The sequence below is a fragment of the Metarhizium brunneum genome, chromosome 7, assembly GCF_013426205.1.
Source record: "Metarhizium brunneum chromosome 7, complete sequence".
Classification (NCBI taxonomy): Eukaryota; Fungi; Ascomycota; class Sordariomycetes; order Hypocreales; family Clavicipitaceae; genus Metarhizium; species Metarhizium brunneum.
Genome location: NC_089428.1, coordinates 1,537,529 through 1,559,304, shown reverse-complemented (window position 1 = coordinate 1,559,304; position 21,776 = coordinate 1,537,529). Strand labels below are relative to the sequence as shown.

At 48.3% G+C, this 21,776-nt stretch overlaps 9 protein-coding genes across 9 annotated transcripts; 5 read left to right on the top strand and 4 right to left on the bottom strand.

Annotated features, from left to right (window-relative positions):
* Positions 1–586: 586 nt before the first annotated feature.
* On the top strand, positions 587–1,645 carry G6M90_00g110210 (uncharacterized protein; the record flags this gene model as incomplete). Its single annotated transcript, XM_014688351.1, has 3 exons — positions 587–589; positions 649–1,401; positions 1,520–1,645. 3 exons carry the CDS (start codon positions 587–589, stop codon positions 1,643–1,645), a joined length of 882 nt encoding a protein of 293 aa, XP_014543837.1.
* Positions 1,646–2,220: 575 nt separating this feature from the next.
* sec26 (Coatomer subunit beta) lies at positions 2,221–5,299 on the bottom strand (the record flags this gene model as incomplete). The annotated part of the gene is made up of 4 exons (XM_014688352.1): positions 2,221–2,369; positions 2,447–4,445; positions 4,498–4,918; positions 4,995–5,299. The coding sequence occupies 4 exons, from the start codon at positions 5,297–5,299 to the stop codon at positions 2,221–2,223; spliced, it is 2,874 nt and encodes a 957-aa protein (XP_014543838.1).
* Positions 5,300–6,215: 916 nt separating this feature from the next.
* On the top strand, positions 6,216–6,630 carry MAGO2 (Protein mago nashi 2; the record flags this gene model as incomplete). Its single annotated transcript, XM_014688353.2, has 3 exons — positions 6,216–6,289; positions 6,344–6,431; positions 6,490–6,630. The coding sequence occupies 3 exons, from the start codon at positions 6,216–6,218 to the stop codon at positions 6,628–6,630; spliced, it is 303 nt and encodes a 100-aa protein (XP_014543839.2).
* A 2,282-nt stretch (positions 6,631–8,912) lies between these two features.
* On the top strand, positions 8,913–10,184 carry Gid4 (Glucose-induced degradation protein 4; the record flags this gene model as incomplete). The annotated part of the gene is made up of 4 exons (XM_014688354.1): positions 8,913–9,410; positions 9,462–9,612; positions 9,703–10,060; positions 10,118–10,184. 4 exons carry the CDS (start codon positions 8,913–8,915, stop codon positions 10,182–10,184), a joined length of 1,074 nt encoding a protein of 357 aa, XP_014543840.1.
* A 340-nt stretch (positions 10,185–10,524) lies between these two features.
* TRM11 (tRNA (guanine(10)-N2)-methyltransferase) lies at positions 10,525–12,108 on the bottom strand (the record flags this gene model as incomplete). The annotated part of the gene is made up of 5 exons (XM_066131806.1): positions 10,525–10,685; positions 10,803–11,008; positions 11,095–11,569; positions 11,666–11,942; positions 11,995–12,108. 5 exons carry the CDS (start codon positions 12,106–12,108, stop codon positions 10,525–10,527), a joined length of 1,233 nt encoding a protein of 410 aa, XP_065988004.1.
* A 708-nt stretch (positions 12,109–12,816) lies between these two features.
* G6M90_00g110160 (uncharacterized protein) lies at positions 12,817–13,604 on the top strand (the record flags this gene model as incomplete). Its single annotated transcript, XM_014688356.2, has 5 exons — positions 12,817–12,957; positions 13,027–13,171; positions 13,223–13,285; positions 13,341–13,442; positions 13,528–13,604. 5 exons carry the CDS (start codon positions 12,817–12,819, stop codon positions 13,602–13,604), a joined length of 528 nt encoding a protein of 175 aa, XP_014543842.2.
* Positions 13,605–14,254: 650 nt separating this feature from the next.
* Positions 14,255–14,911, bottom strand: G6M90_00g110150 (uncharacterized protein; the record flags this gene model as incomplete). The annotated part of the gene is made up of 1 exon (XM_014688357.1): positions 14,255–14,911. The coding sequence occupies one exon, from the start codon at positions 14,909–14,911 to the stop codon at positions 14,255–14,257; it is 657 nt and encodes a 218-aa protein (XP_014543843.1).
* Positions 14,912–15,930: 1,019 nt separating this feature from the next.
* On the top strand, positions 15,931–18,370 carry trl1 (tRNA ligase 1; the record flags this gene model as incomplete). Its single annotated transcript, XM_014688358.1, has 2 exons — positions 15,931–18,045; positions 18,122–18,370. 2 exons carry the CDS (start codon positions 15,931–15,933, stop codon positions 18,368–18,370), a joined length of 2,364 nt encoding a protein of 787 aa, XP_014543844.1.
* Positions 18,371–20,356: 1,986 nt separating this feature from the next.
* Positions 20,357–21,493, bottom strand: G6M90_00g110130 (uncharacterized protein; the record flags this gene model as incomplete). The annotated part of the gene is made up of 2 exons (XM_066131805.1): positions 20,357–21,368; positions 21,429–21,493. 2 exons carry the CDS (start codon positions 21,491–21,493, stop codon positions 20,357–20,359), a joined length of 1,077 nt encoding a protein of 358 aa, XP_065987876.1.
* Between the last annotated feature and the right edge of the window lie 283 nt (positions 21,494–21,776).

Genomic DNA, 21,776 nt, shown 5'->3' with positions numbered 1-21,776 from the left:
TCGATCAATAGAGTCAATTGGTCCCATTGTCTTTCAATATTCACAAGAGCTTTCAGTTTCGTAGAGTCGGGCCAGCATTGAAGCTTACAACTGGAAGTACTACATACACAGCCAGGATGGACTCAGCGCTCCTCCTGGCCCCCCGACAACCCCACATGCACACCCTCCACCCGCCTCAAGCTAGCAGGTGCTGTGTGGCCAGCACTTTTGCGCTTCGCGAAACCCGACACTCTACGCATTCTCAACCTCTTATCTCTGGCACTCGTCGTTTGACGTACGCAAACAAAGGATTTCCTTCTACATTCCGCGCTCTCGTGTCCCCTCTCCCAGACAGAGCAGCCGACTTGTCCATCTGAGCCAGGTTTCCCCCAGCATCAAGCCGGTCGGTTCTCGAGATTCCTCGCTGGTTTCATTGTTGGCATGGCTGTGGCAAGATCTTAGTGGTGCTGCTCGTTCGGACCTCCTTCTCGTCGACTAGATCTCATTTTCTAGATTGATTACATTGGCTCTCTCCGTCGCTAAAAGCCCTTTTCTGCCCACTACCAAGATTCCTGAGCAGTTTTGCAAACACAGATTACGCTTGACAATGGTAAGCTGTCAGCGTTCTCAACTAGATCCTTCAGTAGGAAGAGACTAAACTATACCAAGGGATGCTGTTTTTCTAGATCTTCTGGCCCTAATTCGCCTTATCCTGGCGGCGCTACTAATGCGTCTGCTCGCCACATCAATCCCCCTGCCCTTGCGCTACCAGAAAGCGTGCAAGCAGGCTCCCAAGTCTTGCCTCGCCGGCGACACCGAGATCAAGGTCCACTAGATGAACATATCAACAAGCCCTTGCGTCGACATGTGTGGACATCAGCAGATCGCCAGTGGACGAAACAGCAACTAGATAACGAGAGAGCCGAATTCTTTGATACTCGAGTAACTGGACGTTCGGAAATATGGCAAACAATTCGCGCTGCTGTAGCTGTCTTGCAGGAACCTGGAGGTGAAGGTAGTGACGCCTTGGCAACTGCGCAGTCAATTTTATCTGCTGCAGAGATCTCGCTGCCGACGGGCGATCTTGCAAATGGTGTCTACGATTCGCTTGGCAACTACTACCAGCTCCCGCAATGGGTAGTTTCCGACCCGAGCAATCTTGCGACCCTCTGTGAAGGAGTCGACGTGCCTGACATGTCCACAACTGGGGATGACGACACCGCGGAAGAAGAGGTTGATCCTGTTTCTCTCGTAGATGACTCTGAGAGACGAAGGCATGAAAAGGGCAAAGAGGTTATCGATGGTTATGACCAGATAACTTTACGAGCACGCCTTAGTGAGACCGGGAGGGATTTTGAAATCCATGTCAGCAAATCGGATACTGTGCGAAATATAATCAGAAAACTTGCCTGTGAAGCGTCAGTAAGTGTCCTATTTTCATTGCTCGCTTCCTTTAGTTGTATGGTGACGTTCCTTGTTCCGTTGAGACGCCTATAGTTCCGGTTATGGCCAACCACAAGCTAATACCGCCTATCTGAAGCTACCCACCGAAAAGAAGATCAGAATTGCCTATATGGGCAAAATGCTCAAAGATAACCAGCCTCTTGAAATACAGGGCTGGCAAACTGGCCATGTGGTTAATGCACTCGTCTTTAACAGAGAGTAATATGCGCGCCACGCAAGCTCGTCAGCCACCTCTTCTTCATTAGCGGCTACGGTACAGCGATCAGAACTTGATTCATTCACATCAACTACCCACTATACTTGTAATGACGTCTAATTCCTAAGTATGAGCTCTTTTCTTTTTAATTCTTTTAGTTGACAAGCGGGCTTTGTACTAGCGAGTGCGGGTTCCTTCATCCATATACCCCTGATAATTGTACACAACTGCTTGGAAAGATTGGGATAAAACTAATGTCGGCATTACCATTGCCATCATTCACCACCGAAGAGAAGATCTATGACAGAAGTTAAAATTCAGTAGTTACTGTCGTATCCACGCGACTCTCCCAGGCCACTGTTAATTATAAGCGTCCTTGGCAAGATGTACACAATGTCTGCACCGAATCTATGGATAGTTTTACTTGGCTAATATCAGCCTCCCATGCTCCCATTATCAAAACCACCCTCCTTGACTCCGCTGTCATCCCTTAACTCACTTACGTTCCTGCTTAGAGCAGGTGATTTTCCTCCTACTACTCTCGCGTGATGCGGATCCGCATTCAACCGACTGCAGAGAATTTATGCTGAAGATCCGATCTTGTTTAAACCTTTCAAGGATCCTAAACTTAAAGCAAGGCCTTGAGATCTGCTTCTTATACGAACAAACCCGGTAATAGGGCCGTCTTCTCCCTCCTTTTCGATGCTAAGATTGGCCAAGGCATCCTCACCTAGATTCATTAGTATTCAACTTCTTTCAGATATTGCCCACTGCACAGCAAATTTTCTGAATGTTTGCACTACTTACCGAATACGGACCGAGCGTAGAGGTTTGCGCTCAAAAATTGGCAATCCCCTTTGAGGCTCGCCTCAGGTGTCAAGCAGTTCATGTTGGTACACGCCATCAGTTGATCCAGAAAGTCTCGTAACGACTTCGCTTTTGAGTTAATATTGACTTTGTTCTCCCATTCAAATTCAGTCCACATTGTTCGGAATTGGGTCTCAGTGCATGTAGCCGGTTGAATGTAGTCCATAATATCTACGTGTAAATCGTTTAGAATAACCACGTTTGTGTCAGTAGAATGGGCTCCATCGTATACGACATTGCCAAATATGACGCCTGTGTCCGTAGATGAGACCTTGATGGTACACTGAACATTGTGGAAGTCATGGGGGCCGAGATTCTGAGTGGTAGGTCTCTCCACGACCTTCAAGTCACCGAGGGTAGCGAATTCCACGGACAAGTTTTGAAGCGTTTCCGTTGTTTGGTTGACAAGGAGCACATCGAGGACGATATCAAACTGATGCACTTTCACATAGGCCTCCGCATAAACAGGATCCGAGAAACCGGTCAGCTGCACGACACGACTAAGTTTAGAAGACAGATCTTCTGCGGTTGCTTCGCCACCTGTTGCCCTCTCCAGGTCTAATTCAATGCCGTCTATTCCGTCTGTAGCATTCCGCTTGGAAAGTTGGCGGATCTGGACGACATCGTCAACCTGTACGGCCGATTTTGCTCGCTCATGTGCTTCTTTGGCTTCCCGCTTCTTCTCTTCCACCTGTACCATTGCGCGGAATGCCTTTCTGGTATCGTTGAGCCAGACGTTCTCTAGTTCCTTCTTGGTGCTGAAATCGGCGAGAGACCGCACACAGGACATGATGCGATCCACGGAGTCTTCATCAATGGGAGCCTTGACAAACTGCGATTGTCCGACGCGGAGAATAGAGATCATAATGAGCATCGCTTCAGCTCTTAGGGCATTCGTTCGAGCAATATCAGCCGAAATTTCGGAGTGACGCATGACCAGCTTCACAAGCGTGGAAGAAAGAACTGTAGCAAGGTAGTAGTCTCCATCTAGTATGAGTTGACGTAGGGGAGGCTTCTGCGCTGTCTTAACAGCCTCGAGCTTAGCGGCTGCCGAGGATTGGCTAGTCAAAGCTGTTTCTGTGGCATAAGTCCCGTCGGCCAAGACTTTACGTGAGCCGCTTGGGGCTGCCGGCTTTGGATTGCCGTTGACTTGATCTTGGATCGGCTCGCCGCCATCTTGATCTTCCAAAAGTCTCTGCTCTGAGGCGAGAATAGGAATCTCGCCCAAGCTAGCCCGTATCCGCTTCCACGCATCTCGGATATCTTTCTCCTCCAACGAATATTCACCAACGATCCACATAATACCTCTGTAAACTTTGCCAGCACGGACCTCGCTCAGTGTAGAAACGAGCCGTTCAACGATTGTCTTTCGAAGAGCTGGAAACTTTTCCACAACCTCCTTCACAAAGTTTATGACGTCTACTGCTGAGGCATTATTGAAATCCGCTATGAAATCCATAAGCAAATCTACCACGCTGGCAGCGACTTCCGAGAACTTGATCGCGCATTGATGAATCGAGTGAATGAGAAGAGATCGATACTCCGTATTTTTCTCATACTCTTGGTCCACGGTTTTGGATAATTCTTTCTTTAGCAAAAGAACAACTTCTTCGACATTCTTGCTTGATACCATGTCCAAGGCGATGCTGAGGGCCTTCCTACGCACATCAATATCTGTGCTGGAAAGCACTCTCAGTACCTCCATGACTAAATCATCGAGAATGCCTTCATTATTCTTGCGCAGCTGATCCACGCGATCCAAGACGATGAGCTTAACATTGTTGTCGGCTTCTTTTATGCTAAGTTCAATAAACTTGGTCGCAGCAGCTTTAACAGCCACTGGGTTATTCGTCAACGCTGTTAAGGAAGACGCTGCTTCATATACCACAGTTGAGGCACCGGCTTCCAGTAAGTCGAAAATGAGTCGAAGATATCGAGCCTGTAATTGTCAGATATGCAGACACATGATATGACAACAGCCAACTGCATACCTTGTTCTGGGAATTCTGGAAAGCATCTTTCCGAATAAACTCAAGTTCCACCAACTGTAGCAGCTCCTCGGCGTTTGGTATGCCATCAAAAACAGAACTTAGATACAGGAGGGCTGCATCATGATTTATGTTTGCAAGAGCCGCGAACGCATTTCTCTTGCATGTCGCATCGGTCTCGCCTTCGACGAAGGTGGCAAGGAGCTCCGATGCGTCTGGAATTAATGACGGGGAATGTGCAAATATCGAGGACACAGCAAAGACAGCGTTCTTGCGGACATATGCATGCCGATGCTCCAGACAGGATCGCGCTGACGAGAGCAGGGGTTCAATGAGCTCCGGCTCGCGCAATTTGCAGAGAAAACGCAGCGTGTTTCCTCGGATATACTCGTTCGGGTGCTGAAGGTCGTTACGAATGCCGTTGCTGCACAAGCAAGGGGGGGTCAGCTAAAAATAAAATCCACCCATAGTTGATGAAGGTTTATGGGAGGGAGCAATACCAAACCAGAATCATTTCCTGCTTCAATTTGCCGCTAGAATCGAGTTTCGGGCAGATCTCATAATAGAAGTATAGGAGCTTCTTGAGAGGTTTGTGCTTTGAAGGCATGACAAATCGAATGATATGCATAAGCAACGACGGCATTGGGTCTCCATTCAGCATGACTGTGAGAATTCGCTTCATGGTCTCGACCTTTGTCTCATCAGTGCCTTTCTCCAGCTGCATACGCAAATCTGATACCGTTGGCACGTCGGCCGCATTGTCCTGATGAACCAGGCTGTAAGCATTTTCGAGAAACCCAGACATATTGAGGTGTACAATGAGTCGCAATCCCAGGTGGAAGTAAGCAAAGGTGATGTCGCGACGAATGCCGATGTAGTTCGTAATCGTGGACGCCGGGATAGATACAGATAAAGGGGGTTGGCTTCAGAAACGCCTGTTTCTTCGTAGGCAGCTTCAGGAAAAGTGAGAATCAAGGAAACTGAGCAATTCCATATGCTAGAGAATTTCCTTCAAAACAACGGACAAACGACAGAGAGTGTGTGCGTGCCAGTTCCAAGGCTGAAGTCGCCAGGGTCGCTGAGATTTGTCGAAGCAGCTCTCCTTTGGCCACCAGATATGATACTTGGCCCTGACCATCCTGGGAAACAGGTGGCAGTTACGAGTCTGGGGCCCATATCACGTGCTAAGGAGGGGGCTTTGTCTGGATCTTGCCCCACGTTAGGTCGAGCTTGGTGTGTGCTCAGATGCTTAGCTAACATTTGAAGTGGGCATAAACAAATCAACATCAATTCAAAGCCCTGGTAATCTTCCTCTTAAGGACCCTACATTGATGCTCTACAGCGCAAACTTTACATAACAAGTGACAACATGTCTGCGACGAGCGAACCTTTCTATCTCCGATACTAGTCAGTCAAGGCATTTTGCCATATGCGTGTGAAGGTTTGACCTGCTAATGTTCAAAATAGCGCTGGGCATATGGGTAGGTTCGGGCATGAATTCCTTGGTAAGTCTACAGCGCACATCCTTATATATTTCGGGGCATTAATCCATGGGCAGAGTTCGATTTCAGAGTTGTGGGAGATGGAAGAAGTGCAGTTGCGAGATACGCGAACAACTCCAACTACAGGAACGATAGTCTCATTCGCAAAGAAAGTATGTTGCCAGGCTCGTTGACAAGCCGTCCCTTTGTCATTTTCTAGGGATAATTCAGTTTTTAACAATGCTGCCAGTGTGTGTAAGCTCATCTATTGTGGAAGAGATAAAACGCATTATCAAAACGAGCGAAATTATCAAGTGAGGTTGCGATCAAGGAGACAGTTACATGTATCCATGCTGACAATCTCTCAGAGAGGATGATTCCAAGTGGCCACAGAAGAACAAAGATGGCCGCCAAGAATTGGAAATCAGACTTGGGAACGACCATATTTCATTCGAGGTGGGTACAACACGGCCAGTGCCAACTTATGCTTCTCCATACTGATCCATGTGACCAGACCGCCAAGATAGGATCATTAGTCGACGTGACCGAGTCCGCCGATCCCGAAGGCTTACGAGTTTTCTATTATCTGGTTCAAGATCTGAAAGCACTTGTCTTCAGTCTAATAGCACTTCATTTCAAAATCAAGCCTATATAAGTCCGAATAAATATACGAAGGGCATAAGGCGGGGTATTTCTCGATGGAAGAGAGATATACATATTATTACGCGGCGAGAGGAGCTTAGGTGGTCCGACATGGCTATCCCAACAGCTGCGAGGTAGTCCTATAGACCTACCTAGGCCATACCGAAACGGCTTATGGCGATGGTATTGGCGTAGTTAGCACTTGGACGCACAATTGGGAACTTTGGCGCGGGGCAACATCAACTTCGGGTAATCAGATTCAGCTCTGGGCTAGGCTCGATTCAGTACGTTATGGAGCAGTTGCCCCAACGCCAAAGAATTCTCCAGCGTCACAAAACTCATGGCGCGCTATCAATTGCATGTCAAATACCTGATTAAATTGCCTTGCCCTCAGCTATTGTTGCGGATATATTCTCTTTCAAATATCCAATTTTGCTTCATTTTGTCCCGCTTAGTATCGTTCAAGGCTATCACCAAAGACCCAAGAACATTCTGGTTCTATAATCATTTTCTGACATTCGGTGATTTATGATGGCGGCGAAGCAACTTTAGAATAGCACACACACCAAAATGTTGACAATTTCTGTTCCTTGACTTGAAAGCTTGACATTGTCCACCGTAAAGTATGAAAAGTTAGAGTACAAGCCTGTCTCCAAGTATCAACATGATATCGACCGCAAGATTACGGGGTTTTCTAGGTCCTTATTTGAAGCATGCGATTGTGTGGTTGGGGGCCCTTCGTACGTGTATGCAGCTCAGCGAGCACACAAGCAAGACTCCAACGCACTTGGCGACAAGGTGAGATCACATTTTGATAGCTCCAACGCCAGCAACTGCATGCCCACCTTAAAGCTTACAAACATTTAATGTCGAAAGCCGAAGGTTTTAAGACACCAGATGTGTATTGATGAGGCCATCAGGCTGGCTGTAGCAATATTCTTAAAATACTCACCCGAACAGACATTGGCATCGAAGTCAATTCACCCACTCCTATCTACCGGGCACCTACATGTAATTGATAATTGCTGCGCCGCAGTAGGAGGCTAGGGTCTTTTACTTGGATACCTACTGTGCACGAGGTACCGGGTAGCTATCCAGCAGTTTGTTCATAATACTAGGACATGCAGCGAACCGTACGAGAAAAGCGGGAAACCCGGTTCTCTTTAAAAGCTCAAGCTCGAGACACTAATTACTTAATACTGGGTATATCACTTGGCGCTCCCTGTGCCTGGGCACCGGAGTACCGTATCCGCCTCTATCAACCAGTTCAGGTACTGCAGGTGGCGAGATGACCTGCCAACATCGAACCAATAAGTTGCCTTAAGTATTTGAAGTACGTACACGGGCACATGGAAGTACAACGGTTATGAGCACAGGGATACCTGAAGCCAACCTGATACTCCACACCCAATGATGTAGCAGACACGCAATGACAATGGTCTTCCACCCCCATGCCTGTACCGCAACCGGCACATGAGGAAAATTAAGGTACCAGTAAGGCTCTTAGCGGTGAACTGGGCACTAGAGCCCACCGGCAGCAGTAGCTAAGTGCCTAAGTACCTAGGTAGGTACTTAAGTACTTAACATTGAAGTACTTACTTACTTAAGTAGGTAAGTACTCCCCTACCCGTTGACAGCTAGGTGGACTAGCCACTGTAGGTAGTACTTAGAAGCAACACAAACACCCAAGCGGGAAGAAAGGTCCACCTTGCTTGCGCACATGCCTTGTACTATTATCAGGCGGTACTGGAGACGGGCGTTGGCAAACACCTCCACATCCATATCTCCGATTCAGCCCATTCAACCAGACTCTTCCTTACCAACACGATCGCCGCAACTCTTCCCGTGTAGCTCAGCGCTGCACCCTTTTTACCCTTCGATGAATTCTGGCATTTCCTTCGTCAAAACCTAACTCAAAATCTGCCATGTGCGTCGCGGCTTCATGAGAAACGACCTCTCCATAACTAATGCCTTCGACTGTCGCCCACCACAACCACTCCCAACTAACTTTGATCACTCCTCCCTCTTTTTGCAATTTTTATCAAGTTGGGTCTCGTTAACAACGATATTCAAAGGGGATCCCCTTGCCTAAAACGGCGCGCAATACGGCCATCTTGCCTCGCAGTCAAATTGCTCTCACAGCATCCTGTGCCCGAATTGATCCATCCCGCTCCCGTAGTAGTCGACTCCCTATCTACATCAGGAGGCACAAATCCGCGGTCGACCTGGTTGTCGTGCCCTATACAATAGGCAAATATACCTTGCCAGCCACCAGTCTATCCTCTGCTAGCAACAATGCCGACACCGTCACCGAATCAACCTCCGGATCAACCACCATCGGCCTCTCCGTACCCTTTCTCAACCTGTCCCGACGACATTCTCCATACAACACGTCATGACTTGGATAATCATTCAGGCCCAGCTCCCGATGGACTATCACCGGCCAACTTTGGGTTGGAATCACAAAGATCAATGCAAAGAACAGTGGAAACCGCCACTGACAATCGCGCATCAGAGTCTCCATCCTCAAGAGATACTACAGTCTCCCCAGCGCCACAAACCAGTACCACTGCAGTCACATCACCAGAATCTCGTGGAATAGATGCTGGACACACAATGAAGAACCCAGAGTTGGGTCCGGACGGCCCAACTCCGCACACGGCCAGTTCAAGGCCGAGTCAGTCGCTAGAGCAGTCTCCAAAGGATCTGGGAGGACCAGACTTGGCAATGTTTGAGGAAGAGGATGTCGCATGCACTCCACCGTCCATGGGATCCGACTACTCCAGCGCTCGGGTACGCGCGAATTGACTAACCACACGTCTTATTTTCTGCTAACTTCTTTAGGCTATACCGTTTGCACCGTTGTCCTTCTTGCAGCCAGGCAGCAGATTTCATGGAACACAACAGTCAGAACGCCAAGTATATGATGTCCAGGTGGAAATCAAACATGTCGATATGCGCGAGTCCTTTCTGTGCGGATACTTGCGCATTCAAGGTTCGAGATATATCCTCCCCTCCATACGCCTTCGCTGGTACTATTCTAGACTGATGTCTGGGAAAGTGCTAACTGATTGTTGTTACATAGGTCTCACTGAAGACCACCCGACTTTAACAACCTATTTCGAAGGAGAAATTATCGGATCGAAATACAGCTTCTTCACCCAGCATGAGGACTGGGGGGCGAACATGAGGGTTGATCTTAGCCATTGGGCAAAGTTCAATGCGTTTCGGCCGTTTCAAAAGCATGCGCGCAAAGGTCCAGTAACTATTCCTGATGTAACACAAAGAGAGAACATCTTTATGCGATGGAAGGAACATTTCCTGGTGCCTGATCACCGGGTTCGGACCATTACTGGAGCCAGTTTTGAGGGCTTCTATTATATTTGTTTCAACCAGCTCAAGGGGGAGGTCAGCGGGATTTATTTTCATTCAAAGAGCGAAAAGTAAGTGTAATCGACATGTTGTGGTATTGCCACAGATTGGTTCTAATTACGTTCCAGATTCCAGCAGCTCGAGCTGAAACACGTCCCAAATCGAGGATGCTTCAGCGCTACAGAGTTCCGGTAATGAAAGGCTACAGTCAGTTTGGAAAAGATTGGCACCTTAGCGTCCCTCATAAGGAGCAGAAGGGTTGGGAGTACAGTATGGCAGTTCGAAGTATACAGCGGCATTTTATTTCAGTACGGTCCCTAGCATCACACGGATTTTCCCGAGCTCGCTGGGTTTAGATGGCACGAAATGCGCAGTTCTTTTCATAGTCTACAGGCTTGGTTAAGCATAACATACGCAGGGGTCTTGGATAGCGTACATTGACGAGCGGGTTATTGAGGACGGGGCGTAAGGACAAATATTTAACATTTAGGAATACCAAAATGGTATGGGAAGATGATTTCTATTGTTGCTATCTTTAAGTCTCGAACTTCTTGAAATATCCGCGCCGGAACGGGTTCAGGTCGTCAACAGTTGAGCCCACCGTGCTGACCGTTTTCCGACTGTGGTATACTGCCACAGCTGCTGCAGAAACCTTTTCGTCTGAAAGTCGACTATATGTAATCAATCGTCTTGACCCTACAGCCGTGGTTAGATCTTGGTCTGTGGACATAAAAGCCATCAATGGTTAGGCCAGGCTGATGATTGACTGACGGCGGTAGGCTAAACTTGCATGTTAACGAGGTAAAGACTTACACTTGTTGAACTTTTGAACACAAACCACCACCACTTCGAGTGACGGGTGTGTGGGCACAGGTATTTCTTGGTCCTCGTCATTCGCGGTGGGCATCCAGAACGATAACCTGCCATTGTCAACCAACGTGGCTGCGGCGAAGGCGAGGATATCGTCCAGCATCGCCAAGAAACTGTATGGCTTTTTGGGTGGCACAAAATCAGGCGAGCTGGAACGGTCAGCCAAGGTCTTTGTTAGCGTCATGAGTGCCAAAATGCACACCAGGATAAATAACGCGTATTGTTGTAAACGTACGAAGCATTTTTCTTGCCCTGTTCGATAAGCCATGGTGTCTTTTCAGGATCCTTGAGTCCGAGAACTCTCAGCCCTTCCCGGACGCCGTATGGCGGGTCACAGACTATCCCATCCCATATCCGTTTATTCTTGCTAATTGGCGAATTCATGAGATCAGCAGCGAAGACGTCACCTAATCGCTGTTCGATGTCGTACTGCTGGAAGTTGCCCCTCAAGCTCTTGGTGCCCCCTTCGCCGCGCATGCTTCTGCCGTCTATATCACTGCCCCATGCCATCGCGCCGAAGCAAGCACAAGCGATTGGAAACGACCCCGTGCCAACAAACGGGTCATAGAAAAGCTTTCCAGGCCCTGCCAGGGCAATATTTGCGGTTATGAGCGACAGTTCCGAATCCATGCTAGTAGTAGATATGTATCCTCGCTTCTTCAGGTCGAATTTAAGAACAGTTTCCCGTGATGACTTTCCAACGAGGCGCCCTAAATAAATGTTGGTGGGTTTTTCTATTCCAAGTGGGACGCTATTGAATGGCCATAGTTCGAATACTGTAAATATTTCGTCTGGCTGCGACATACGAATCGGTCCCTCGAATGGTAGGTAGTCAAAGGTGTTGATAATGGATAGTCTCTCGCTATTTGAGTGTGCTCCTTGGTATGAGTCGATGATAAATTTGAAGGATACAGACTTGTAATCTGCCCATATTTTGCTAGTCCGTTCCGTCACGGACTGATGTAGGGCATCAAATGTGGCACCTGTCCCCCAGAGTTCATGTACGGACTGAGCAAGAATAGACCTTCGAATCAATCTATGGGCGTCTCCAGCTGAAGGAAGACGTGCAATGCAGAAGGGGGACTGCTACAGTGTTAATATTGGAATGAAATTGGATGGATGTAGCAACACAAACGTCATCCCTGTACTCGAGGACCTCCAAGTCAACGCCTTCTATTACAGCAAGAGCCTGTATCTCTGCCACGCGGAACGATTCATGGGCTTGTGCGAATTTTATGACGAAATCCATGCTAGGCTTTTGAAATATTAAATCGTCGGCTGTATGCGCTGGGCGAGTTGAGAGCAGAAGCCTGGGTCTGTTTATTTGTGGCCGTCAACTTCGATGGTGGCAGTGAGTCATTAGCATAACCACGCAGCGCACGCGTATTTGGATAGCCAAATCCGATGAATGACCACGAGCGGCCTTCTTATGCTATTCAACTCTTATCCGACTCCTTTCCCGTCGCATGAAGGCGATCTCGAGCCTTCGTTGTTGCCGGAGTCCATTCACTCTAGGGTTGTCGATTTTTTCCCCCAGCCCCCACTCACGGGAGGCACTAGGGCGGGTTCTGTCGCTAATTGTGATCAAGATGGACCTGACTGGGGCCTTGCTACTAAGTACCATCAATTGATACTTACTTACTTAAGTACTTAGGTATGCATTACTACCACCAGAATCACCACCGCCTGGAAGCAACGAAAGCCGAAGGGGCACATCTATCTAGGTAAGTTTTCAAGTCAAATACTGCAGGAGCCCACAAAGCTGCCTCAGTGGACAAAAAAGAAACGAAAATAGAGCCTCTTACCCTCATGGCTGTTTGAACTGCATATTTCTCACCCAAGCTTGCCTTGCACCCCATCATTGTATTTGTTGATTTTCAGCAACCAAGGATTACACAAAACCAAGCCTTGGATACCATACCGCCGACCGGTGACAACACCCAGAGCTACACTCGACATGGCATATTCTCGCTCCCTCATGTACCAACCTGCCGCTTGTCTTATGACTCATGGCACAGTAGGTCCCATCAACGACGATCAACCTTCACAACAAGGTGGTCCATGGGCCTTGATCGAAGACCAAGACTTTATTTCGAAGGTAGGTTTATCATAAAATAGAAGCTGAGAGAAACTTCCTTATTTCGCATATCTCTGATCAATTCAACAGGTTGACTTGATTGCACCTGTTGAAGTGTATCAGACCATACAGGAAAGGATCTTGCAGCACAAACCGCAGCCCTGTTTCTACCGTACCACCATATCTCTTGGCCAGCTGTTGAACTCGGAACAGTTCATCCAGCTCATCGAAAACCGTACGCAGAAGACTGACACTGAAAAGATGCAACCTGACTGACCGAGCACAGAAGAGATAACAATGTTTTGTGAGGCAAACTCGGCGTCTGCGAGCAGCTATGCTATTAGGAATGGTAGGCAACGAGACGTCATAATAATAACGAGTGTATGCTAAGTGGGATACCACAGGAATTCTTACCATTCATATGGACAAAGAGACGTTTCAAAGAGCCGGAATTCCAGGCAAGCCACTGGTTGCCCAAGGTGGAAGCGACGGCCAACCCAAATGGGGTAGGGAACTCTGCAGACATCCAATACTAAATCACAGGTGTACTATGATGCTAACTGAAATAGGCATTACGGTTGATTTAAACAGCCGGGCTTCATATCCTGATGGAAGAATACCTGTCTGCTTGGCACATGCCTGTTCCACAGTCTTCACTGAACGGTTAGTGTGGCTATTATGCCTCAAAACAGGATCGGGTAAGACCACGCCCAGTTCCGTTACATTTTAACCCTAGGCTTTTCTATCTTTCGAAATATTTTGTGTAGCAATCATGTACTCCATTTGTCTGTTTGAAACCGAATACCAATGCTGACACGATGTATCCCAGCCCTCAACAAGAATCCCTGGGAGAACTCCCAGCCACACCAGTACATCGTCGCCTCGAAAGCTTTGCATAAGATCCTTCCCCTGCCTGAAATGCTCCGTATCACTTCATCGACAGCCGCTGACCATGCGGGTCTCGAGGAGCGAGGGACTGACCTATATGAGTGGCTGTCACTGGTGAGACTCGAGAGTGCGCGAGTTGAGCCGGACGACAATATAGATCCCTACCTGTCAAGATACTGTGTCACGGGTAAAACCTCTGAACGCCTGAATGTTTGTAAAATCACGTGGCAAGGCTTTATTGGAGCCACTTGGTTACGCGACCTAGCCCGCGATGTAGTGGCAGTATGCCCCAGGCGGAGTTGGTTATCCATCATCGCGACCAGCTCTTATTGCGTCGAAATGGGCGTCAATGCCGAATCAGTCTTGTTACGGCCACCTGGACAGGAGGACCAGTATCTGATGTGGCAGATTAAAAGATGTAAATGAGCAGTTAGTGAGTCTGCTTCGACCTCACATTTCGCTCATCCCCTAGAAATCGATTTGAAATGGCATCCTCCACTAGTTTTCGTAAATGAGCCTGTCCAGCCGGTGCATTAAAATCATCTCGTTGTGCCAACTCTTCTATGCGGCGACGGAACCCTGTGTCGACGTCAGAGGCGACCTGCTCCCCTGCATCCATAGTGCCGACGATGAGTTTCATTCCCTGCGGTGGAGGATGGATGGCTTCTGCAGTGACACCGTGGGCAATAGCTTCTACTTTCTTTCCCGGCTGTTTGATGTCGAGGCTGGTCAGATATGCTGCAACTGTAGAGAACTCGCCCTCCGATTCAATCCTCTCCCTAGCCGTCATACCATCAGCTCCTTTATGATGGGCATCAATCTCCAACTCTTCGACCAAAACCTTTGCGGCCTCCAGTGTTTCGACGACGAACAGCGCTGTTTCGTCATCCTCATCCTTCATATTAACATCGACATGAAACTCAAGAACTAAGGCCCGTAGCAAATCCAGATGGTTGTAGCTGGCTGCTGCATGAAGGAGAGAATAACCATGCTCATCTTGTGCGGCTGCTAGGTTTGGATTTTCACGAAGAAGCGGAAGCAATGAAGGGCTGTTGTCCGCAGCAAGAAGGAACGTATTTGGTGACATGTCGACAGTCTTTGGGTTGTGCGACCAGGGCGAACGTAAGATGCACCTCTTAAGATGTCTGAGGGTTGTGGCACAAGTCATTTAAAGTGAGGTTGGACTCAGCGCATCTGCGAAAGTTCGGGTTGGATAGCCGGATTATGTCAGACAGGGTTTCTACTCACCCGAGCACACACCTTAAATCGGCTCTTTGGAACATCCCACATGACAACGACCCAAAAATTTCTAGGTCACTGTATCCTCTATTCTCGGAGTTACGTAAAGGAGATTGGGCTCGACTCCTAACAGTGTTATTTATTGGTATTTTCGTTATGTAGCCCAGTTATACTGATTTCGACAACCACACGGCAGCATAAGTCTTCCAGTCACCAGCTGTGTTTTGTGGATTAGACTGTAGAAATTTGATTAATGATTCATGGATAGGGAGTACCTGATTTCTCCCTCCCTAAGGCGGCGGCGGCATTCCCGCCTGAATCGCTCTTTGACAAGGAAGACAGACGGTGGCTGAAATGAGCTGCCCAGGGGGCACGGATGTGCATGCCTTCATTTGTTGAATCCGCCTGCCAAATCACATACTTACCTGGGTACTTTGTAAGTACCTATCTAGGTGCGTACCTATGTACCTACGGCAGGTACCTACGGAGTATATAACAGGAACTGGGAAGCTTTGGACCCACCCGGTCGAGGGCTTCTCGGCGATGACCCATTCTCACGACAAGCTTTAGTTATTGGCACAAGTCTGCTCCTGGTGTCAAATGTTTACATGCACACATCCATTCCTGCCTCAAGCTTTGCGAGGCTGGAAAACGCCAAGGCGGAGCAACAACGCAGGAGAAATTGAGGCTGTGAGTCATAGCGGTTTCCCGAGTTTCGGCTATTCCAAGTCGGTCTGCTTTCCACGTTCTAAGATATCTCGAGCGAACTAGTTCTTCTTGTCTTCTCACTCCAATACAAGACCACATTATCTGACACAGAAAGGGTTTCAATCTCGATTGAGCAAGTTCAGGTACTCGCACAATAAAATGTCGTCAGCTGCGCCGTATATCCCTCAAGATATCGACGATGTCTCTCGTATGCTCAATGCCCTAGAATTGGCTAGGAAAGAGAAGCGACACGGCGGGTTTGCTATCAAGAAGACAAGTTTCCAGGTCAAAGGCTCAACGAATGGGCTCAAAATTGATTCATGGAAATTACAAGACTGGGATTATAAGCGACCAGATCTTCCCACATACGCCCGGGGCCTCTTCACCACCCCTAAGGCACCGCGGCAGCACCCTGAAATAGCCGTCAGAGGTTATGATAAGTTTTTCAACGTCAGTGAAGTGCCGGAGACGAAATGGGAGAACATAATTGTCAACACACTCCCCCCCTATGAGCTCACGCTCAAGGAAAATGGGTGCATTATATTTGTATCCGGGCTTGACGATGGTACATTATTGGTCTGCAGCAAACATTCCACAGGCGACCGAGATGATATTCAAGTCAGCCATTCCAGCGCGGGTGAGAGACGCCTAGAAAGACAACTCTCAGCTATTGGCAGAACCAAAGAAGATCTAGCTAGAGAGCTTCGAAGCCGCAACGTCACCGCAGTCGCTGAACTCTGTGATGATTCATTTGAGGAGCATGTTCTGGCATATAGGTCTGACACAGCTGGCCTGTATCTCCACGGGATCAATCTCAACCTCCCGGAATTCGTTACGTATCCCAGCCCGGCCGTACAGGAATTTGCAGATAACTGGGGATTTATCAAAACGGGCTTTACGGTAATGGGAAACGTCCAGGAGGTGAAGACATTTCTGGAGGATGTTGCACAGACAGGATCGCACGACGGGAGAGAGGTCGAGGGATTTGTCATTCGGTGCAAAATGAGTGCAGACCCAGCCACGCGACCCTACCAGGATTGGTTTTTCAAATACAAATTTGAAGAACCATACTTGATGTATCGACAATGGAGGGAATGTACAAAGGCACTTATTGCGGGGAAACCACCCAAGTTCAAGAAACATCACAAGATCACTGAGGAGTACCTGCTGTATGCTCGCAAGCGGTTGGCTGCTGATCCGAACCTTGGGAAGCTATATAACCAGAACCATGGCATCATTGCCCTGCGAGACGATTTCCTCAAATTCAAAAACATAAATGGGCGCGACGCAGCATTCTTGGACGACTCAGATCCTGTTATTATGACAGAAGTTACGGGCGACGTTATTCTATGCCCAATTGCCACCATCGGCTGCGGGAAAACCACTATAGCCTTGGCTATGTCACATCTCTTTGGATGGGGTCACATCCAAAATGATAATATATCTGGCAAGGGTCGCCCCCCTCGATTTACGAAAGCTGTATTGGATCAGTTGGAAGATCATTCCGTAGTCTTTGCTGACCGAAACAATGCAACGAAAACCGAGAGGAAGCAGCTAATCACTGATGTGAAGTTGCAACATGCTGGTGCCAAGCTGGTGTGCCTCAACTTTCGGCATGATACTGAGTCTATGGAAAAAATTCGGAGTGTCACACAGGCCCGAGTCTTAGCACGTGGCGACAACCACCAGACAATACGTGCCGCGAGCGAGAAAGGAAAGTTCATCGGGGTAATGGATGGATTCATCAAAAGATTCGAGCCTTGCACACCATATGCTCATCCAGATGACGGATTCGATGTTGTTATTGAACTGGACCCTGTAGTAGGCAGTCGACAAAATCTAGAGACTGCGGTGAGCCGGTTGAAGCAACATTTTCCGAATCTTATTGAAGCAATTCCGTCTACAGAGGAATATGATGCGGCAATCCAAAATGCGCTTGATTACCAACCCGATATCTATCACCGCATTCCAGCTCGAGCAACGGATAATAATACTAAAAAGAAGCGGAAGCTAGAGTACATGTCTGTGGATGTTGCAAGCGACAAAGTCAACTGCGTTATACAGAAGGCTTTCAGCGCTTCCACTTCACAGACCGCCCGGTTCTACATGCAACTGAAACAGACTAGGAGGATACAAAGCAGGTTTCACCTTACGCTAATGCACAGAGCAAGCATGGATGAATATCCCGATCTGTGGCAACGATACACTGCGGCGTGGGAAGCCGCAGGTGGCTCGGAATCACAGTTTGGAGAATGTGACCTGTTATTGGAAAGGGTACGTCGATTTCGCCTACATCTGCCTAGTTTCGATTCACTAGAACTGTGTTTGAGCTGATCTTTGCTGTTATTAGATTGTGTTCGATGACCGTATAATGGCCGTCGTAGTGCGCTTGTTGGACGACACAGGTAAATGGGAGTGTGTGAACCGAGTTGCCCACATCACAGTGGGTACTAGGGATACCGGAGTCAAGCCGAAGGAAAGCAATGACCTCTTGGCTAAATGGATTGAGGCCGGCGCTGATGGCGAACATATTTCGGAGGTGGTTTTGGAGGAAAAGCCGGTCCTCAAAGGCACCGTGAGGGGAGTGCTCTCGAGATAGAGTGGCGTTATTTCAGTGGGCAAAGTGTTAAAGAAGAGATCGCCAAAGCTGAAACTTTATGTCGTCAATACCACACCCCCGGCCCAGAGCTTTCCTGACTGTGTTGTCTCGACATTATTTCATGTAATTGGTCTCGGCAAACTTTACCAGCCACAGCTTATTGTACACAACATAATGAGGTGTATCGAACAGGGGACAATAATTTGTATAATTTATCCAGTTCACGCCAGTTCGCTCCTGTCTCGTACAGCAACAGTTGCCATTGAAAAATCGCACCTCAAATTCTTGGGTAAATAGGATACATGGCTATCGCAAGGACTCGTCAAATATACTAAAAATCTTGAAGACTAAAGCCTATATTCGCTGGCACACTGCTATCAATCACTCATCATCCAGTATACGACTCGCTATGCGTCCAAAAAATGGCACTTCATATCTGCAATAGTGTAAGTTGGAAGAACAATACGAGGTTCAGATAGGATAGCATTCAGTTCAATACCTGTCCAGAATCTCAGCATCTTTATAAGCTCTTAGCGATAGGAGAGCAATGAGAGCAACATCGCCTATCGAGAGAACCCAAGTGAGGAACAACGACCACGAGAACAGCAGATGAAATACGAGTATTGTAGTGAATAATAAGGCTGATTGCCATGCATGGAACCTGGGTTGTCGCTGTTAACAATACCTCTTTTCACGTGTACTGAGATGTCTGATTGTTGTGATAGCTGCGGCCCTACAGAAATAAAGAGAATTTCCGAAGCTTACCGAACATAGTCACTATTGCGCTCCAGGATCAGTAAGGCGATTGCACCAAGAGGGGGAAGTGCCAGATAGGCCAAGCAAGCCTCATAGTCAAGCCGCAGTCCTAGGCTGGTATCGAACTCGCTGATTTCGGCAGCTGGATAAGAGCCAGGCATGGTTGTTCCAGCGCCAGCACTACCTGACCACCCACCTGCCTGGCTTTGAAGATTTGCCCAAGTCCGTTGTGGTTGTGGGTGTTGTAGCGGTGGAGGGCTTCGAGTATCGCCTGGTGAGAAGGGCCGTCTTGATGTACCGTCCTGGGACTGCCGAGGGGATGATGAATTAAATTCAGGGGAGGCAACACGAGAGTGTTCAGGCGGGGAGGATTGGTACGGAGCGAAATCCATTGTGGAAGTGGTCGAGCGTGGTTACTCAGCGGGCCGCCTTGTCGTGATGATCGCTCGATGGTCGTTTCCCCAGAAACCTAGGACCGCCTTGGTTGGATGAACTACTTATACTTCTTCTATGCAAAAATATTAGATGCTCCATACCCGCAACGAAGCCCAACTGCGGATTGTTCTCTATGCAAGACTCACCAGTGGCGGCGAAGTCGCCAGTCTCTCGAGTTTCACCCAGATGCTTAGATGCAATGGGAGCAGAACAAGCCAGGCCCTCCTCCTATACTGCGATATGAATGCAATGATGCTCGACTGTATTGCAGCCGCTGGGAGGGAGGTCGCGTGCTGGCAGGTATTTCGTAGCTATCTCCTAAAGAGGCTTTACAAATAGATGGCAGACAGTATGATGTACTTAAGTAGTCCGGTGGTTTATTATGCCAGATAGAGAGTTCATTGCAACTATGCAGTGGGGCATAATGCGTACTTAGTATGTACTTACGTACCTAGGTACCTACCTCCCGTCACCTGTGGACTGCTGCGGGTCCATCATATTGCGTCCAGATGTTGACAACTCATGCGGTTCATTAATGCTTTGAACGTAGTAGCTACGCTATTGGTACTGAATCGTTGGGGCAAGCAAATCCTTGGTATTTGGTACGATAGTAGTGGTACTACAGGTGTCATCAGTCATGTTTGATAATATATCAAGGTAGCATATTCGTGCATGGATCAAATGTGAATGATAATAGTACAACCGACATCTATAGCACCTGTCATTTTAATACATGTTAGGCTTGCTCTCTACCAAGAAGGTATTTAGCGAGGGCTGGCGTCAGAGGAAGGCTTTTCACGATTGCGATTTCTCGTCACCACAATCCAGCTGCAGTCTCCTACCCTCCAGAGCAAGCCATATACTTCGGCTGCCGCCCTCGAGGGTTTCCGTAATACCCAGGCCAGCTCCTTGCAAAGTGTTGATAAGCTGTGCTCGTAAGCCGTCCACTCCACCCTGAATGCCGCCCACCCAGTTCACCCCAGCCTGATCAAAAATCTGGCCTTCAATGCGACCACCCACTAACAAAAGTTTTGCAAGGCCATTCTGGCAGATGGGATCGTGGTAACCGGGGCTCTTTTTTCTAGTCGGTGCCGGGAATACCCCAGGGGCAGGTGAAAGAATAGTTAAAGCAGCTGCAAGATGTGCCGGCGAAACTGCTGGCAAAACAAGTGCCGCAATAGGACCAACCATTAGTGGCTGGAGTTGTGCAAAGGCAGAGTCCGCTGGAACGGTGGCTTCACCAATAGCCTCGTAGGCCATTTTTGAGAGGTCATGTGCTGGCTGTCCCTGGCTTGCCACTTGCGCAGAGAGTGATGTTTTTGAAACATGTGGGCTGTGAAACTCGACAATCCTCAATGCAACACTAAACATGTTTGTTCGCACAACCTGTAGCTGCATTCGTGAAGACAGATCCGCAAAGCCCAAGCCGGAATGCTGGCTGGGCTTTGGTACCGCATCAATGGCTTTCTTCAGCTCTCTCCTGACAGCTGCCCATTCAATGGCTGTCAAATTGCTGTGCTGGAAGAACAGCATCAATGGCGTCGTCCGCAGTAAAGAGGTATAGGTTCGAATCAACTGGCTCTTTCTTGTATCGATCGGCCTCGCACTAGCAGGTTTTGTTACTGGAGCATAATCAAAGTCACCGGGACAGAATTTCGCTGTATCAATCGTCGCTTGACTTGCTGTTGCAAATGAGGTTGTGGAAGAAAATGATTTGAACCGTCCAACCTGTTGACGAGGAGCTCTCTGTTTCGACAATAGCAGCCGCAGGCATGGTCTTGTTGCTTTATCCATTCCACGAACCATCCTGCAAATGTAAGCATTAGTCTCACATAGAAAACTTGCCATTTCCGGTGCGCATACTTACTTTTCGGATAGTAGCGAATGTCCTGGTACACCCGCGTTCAACAGCCTGGAGCTTTGGAAACACATCTGAAAGGGAAATATTCAGTGGGGCCGGATAAACTTTTGGCCCCTGCCCCCTTGGAAGTGCTCTCAGAAACGTTGCCTGCTGACTAACATCAGTGCTCCTAGAGCATTAATACTGTGAAGCTGCCAATGATTGCGCGCCACCGTCTGCCTAGGATTGTCAAGCATCCATCCCCTCTGACCTTGTGTACGAGGCTCACCGACCCTGCAGCTTGGCCCAGCTCTTGCAACATCTCGTCGCCCTGATCCAGTACCAAGTCCGAGCTGCGACGGTCTTTCTTTTTTA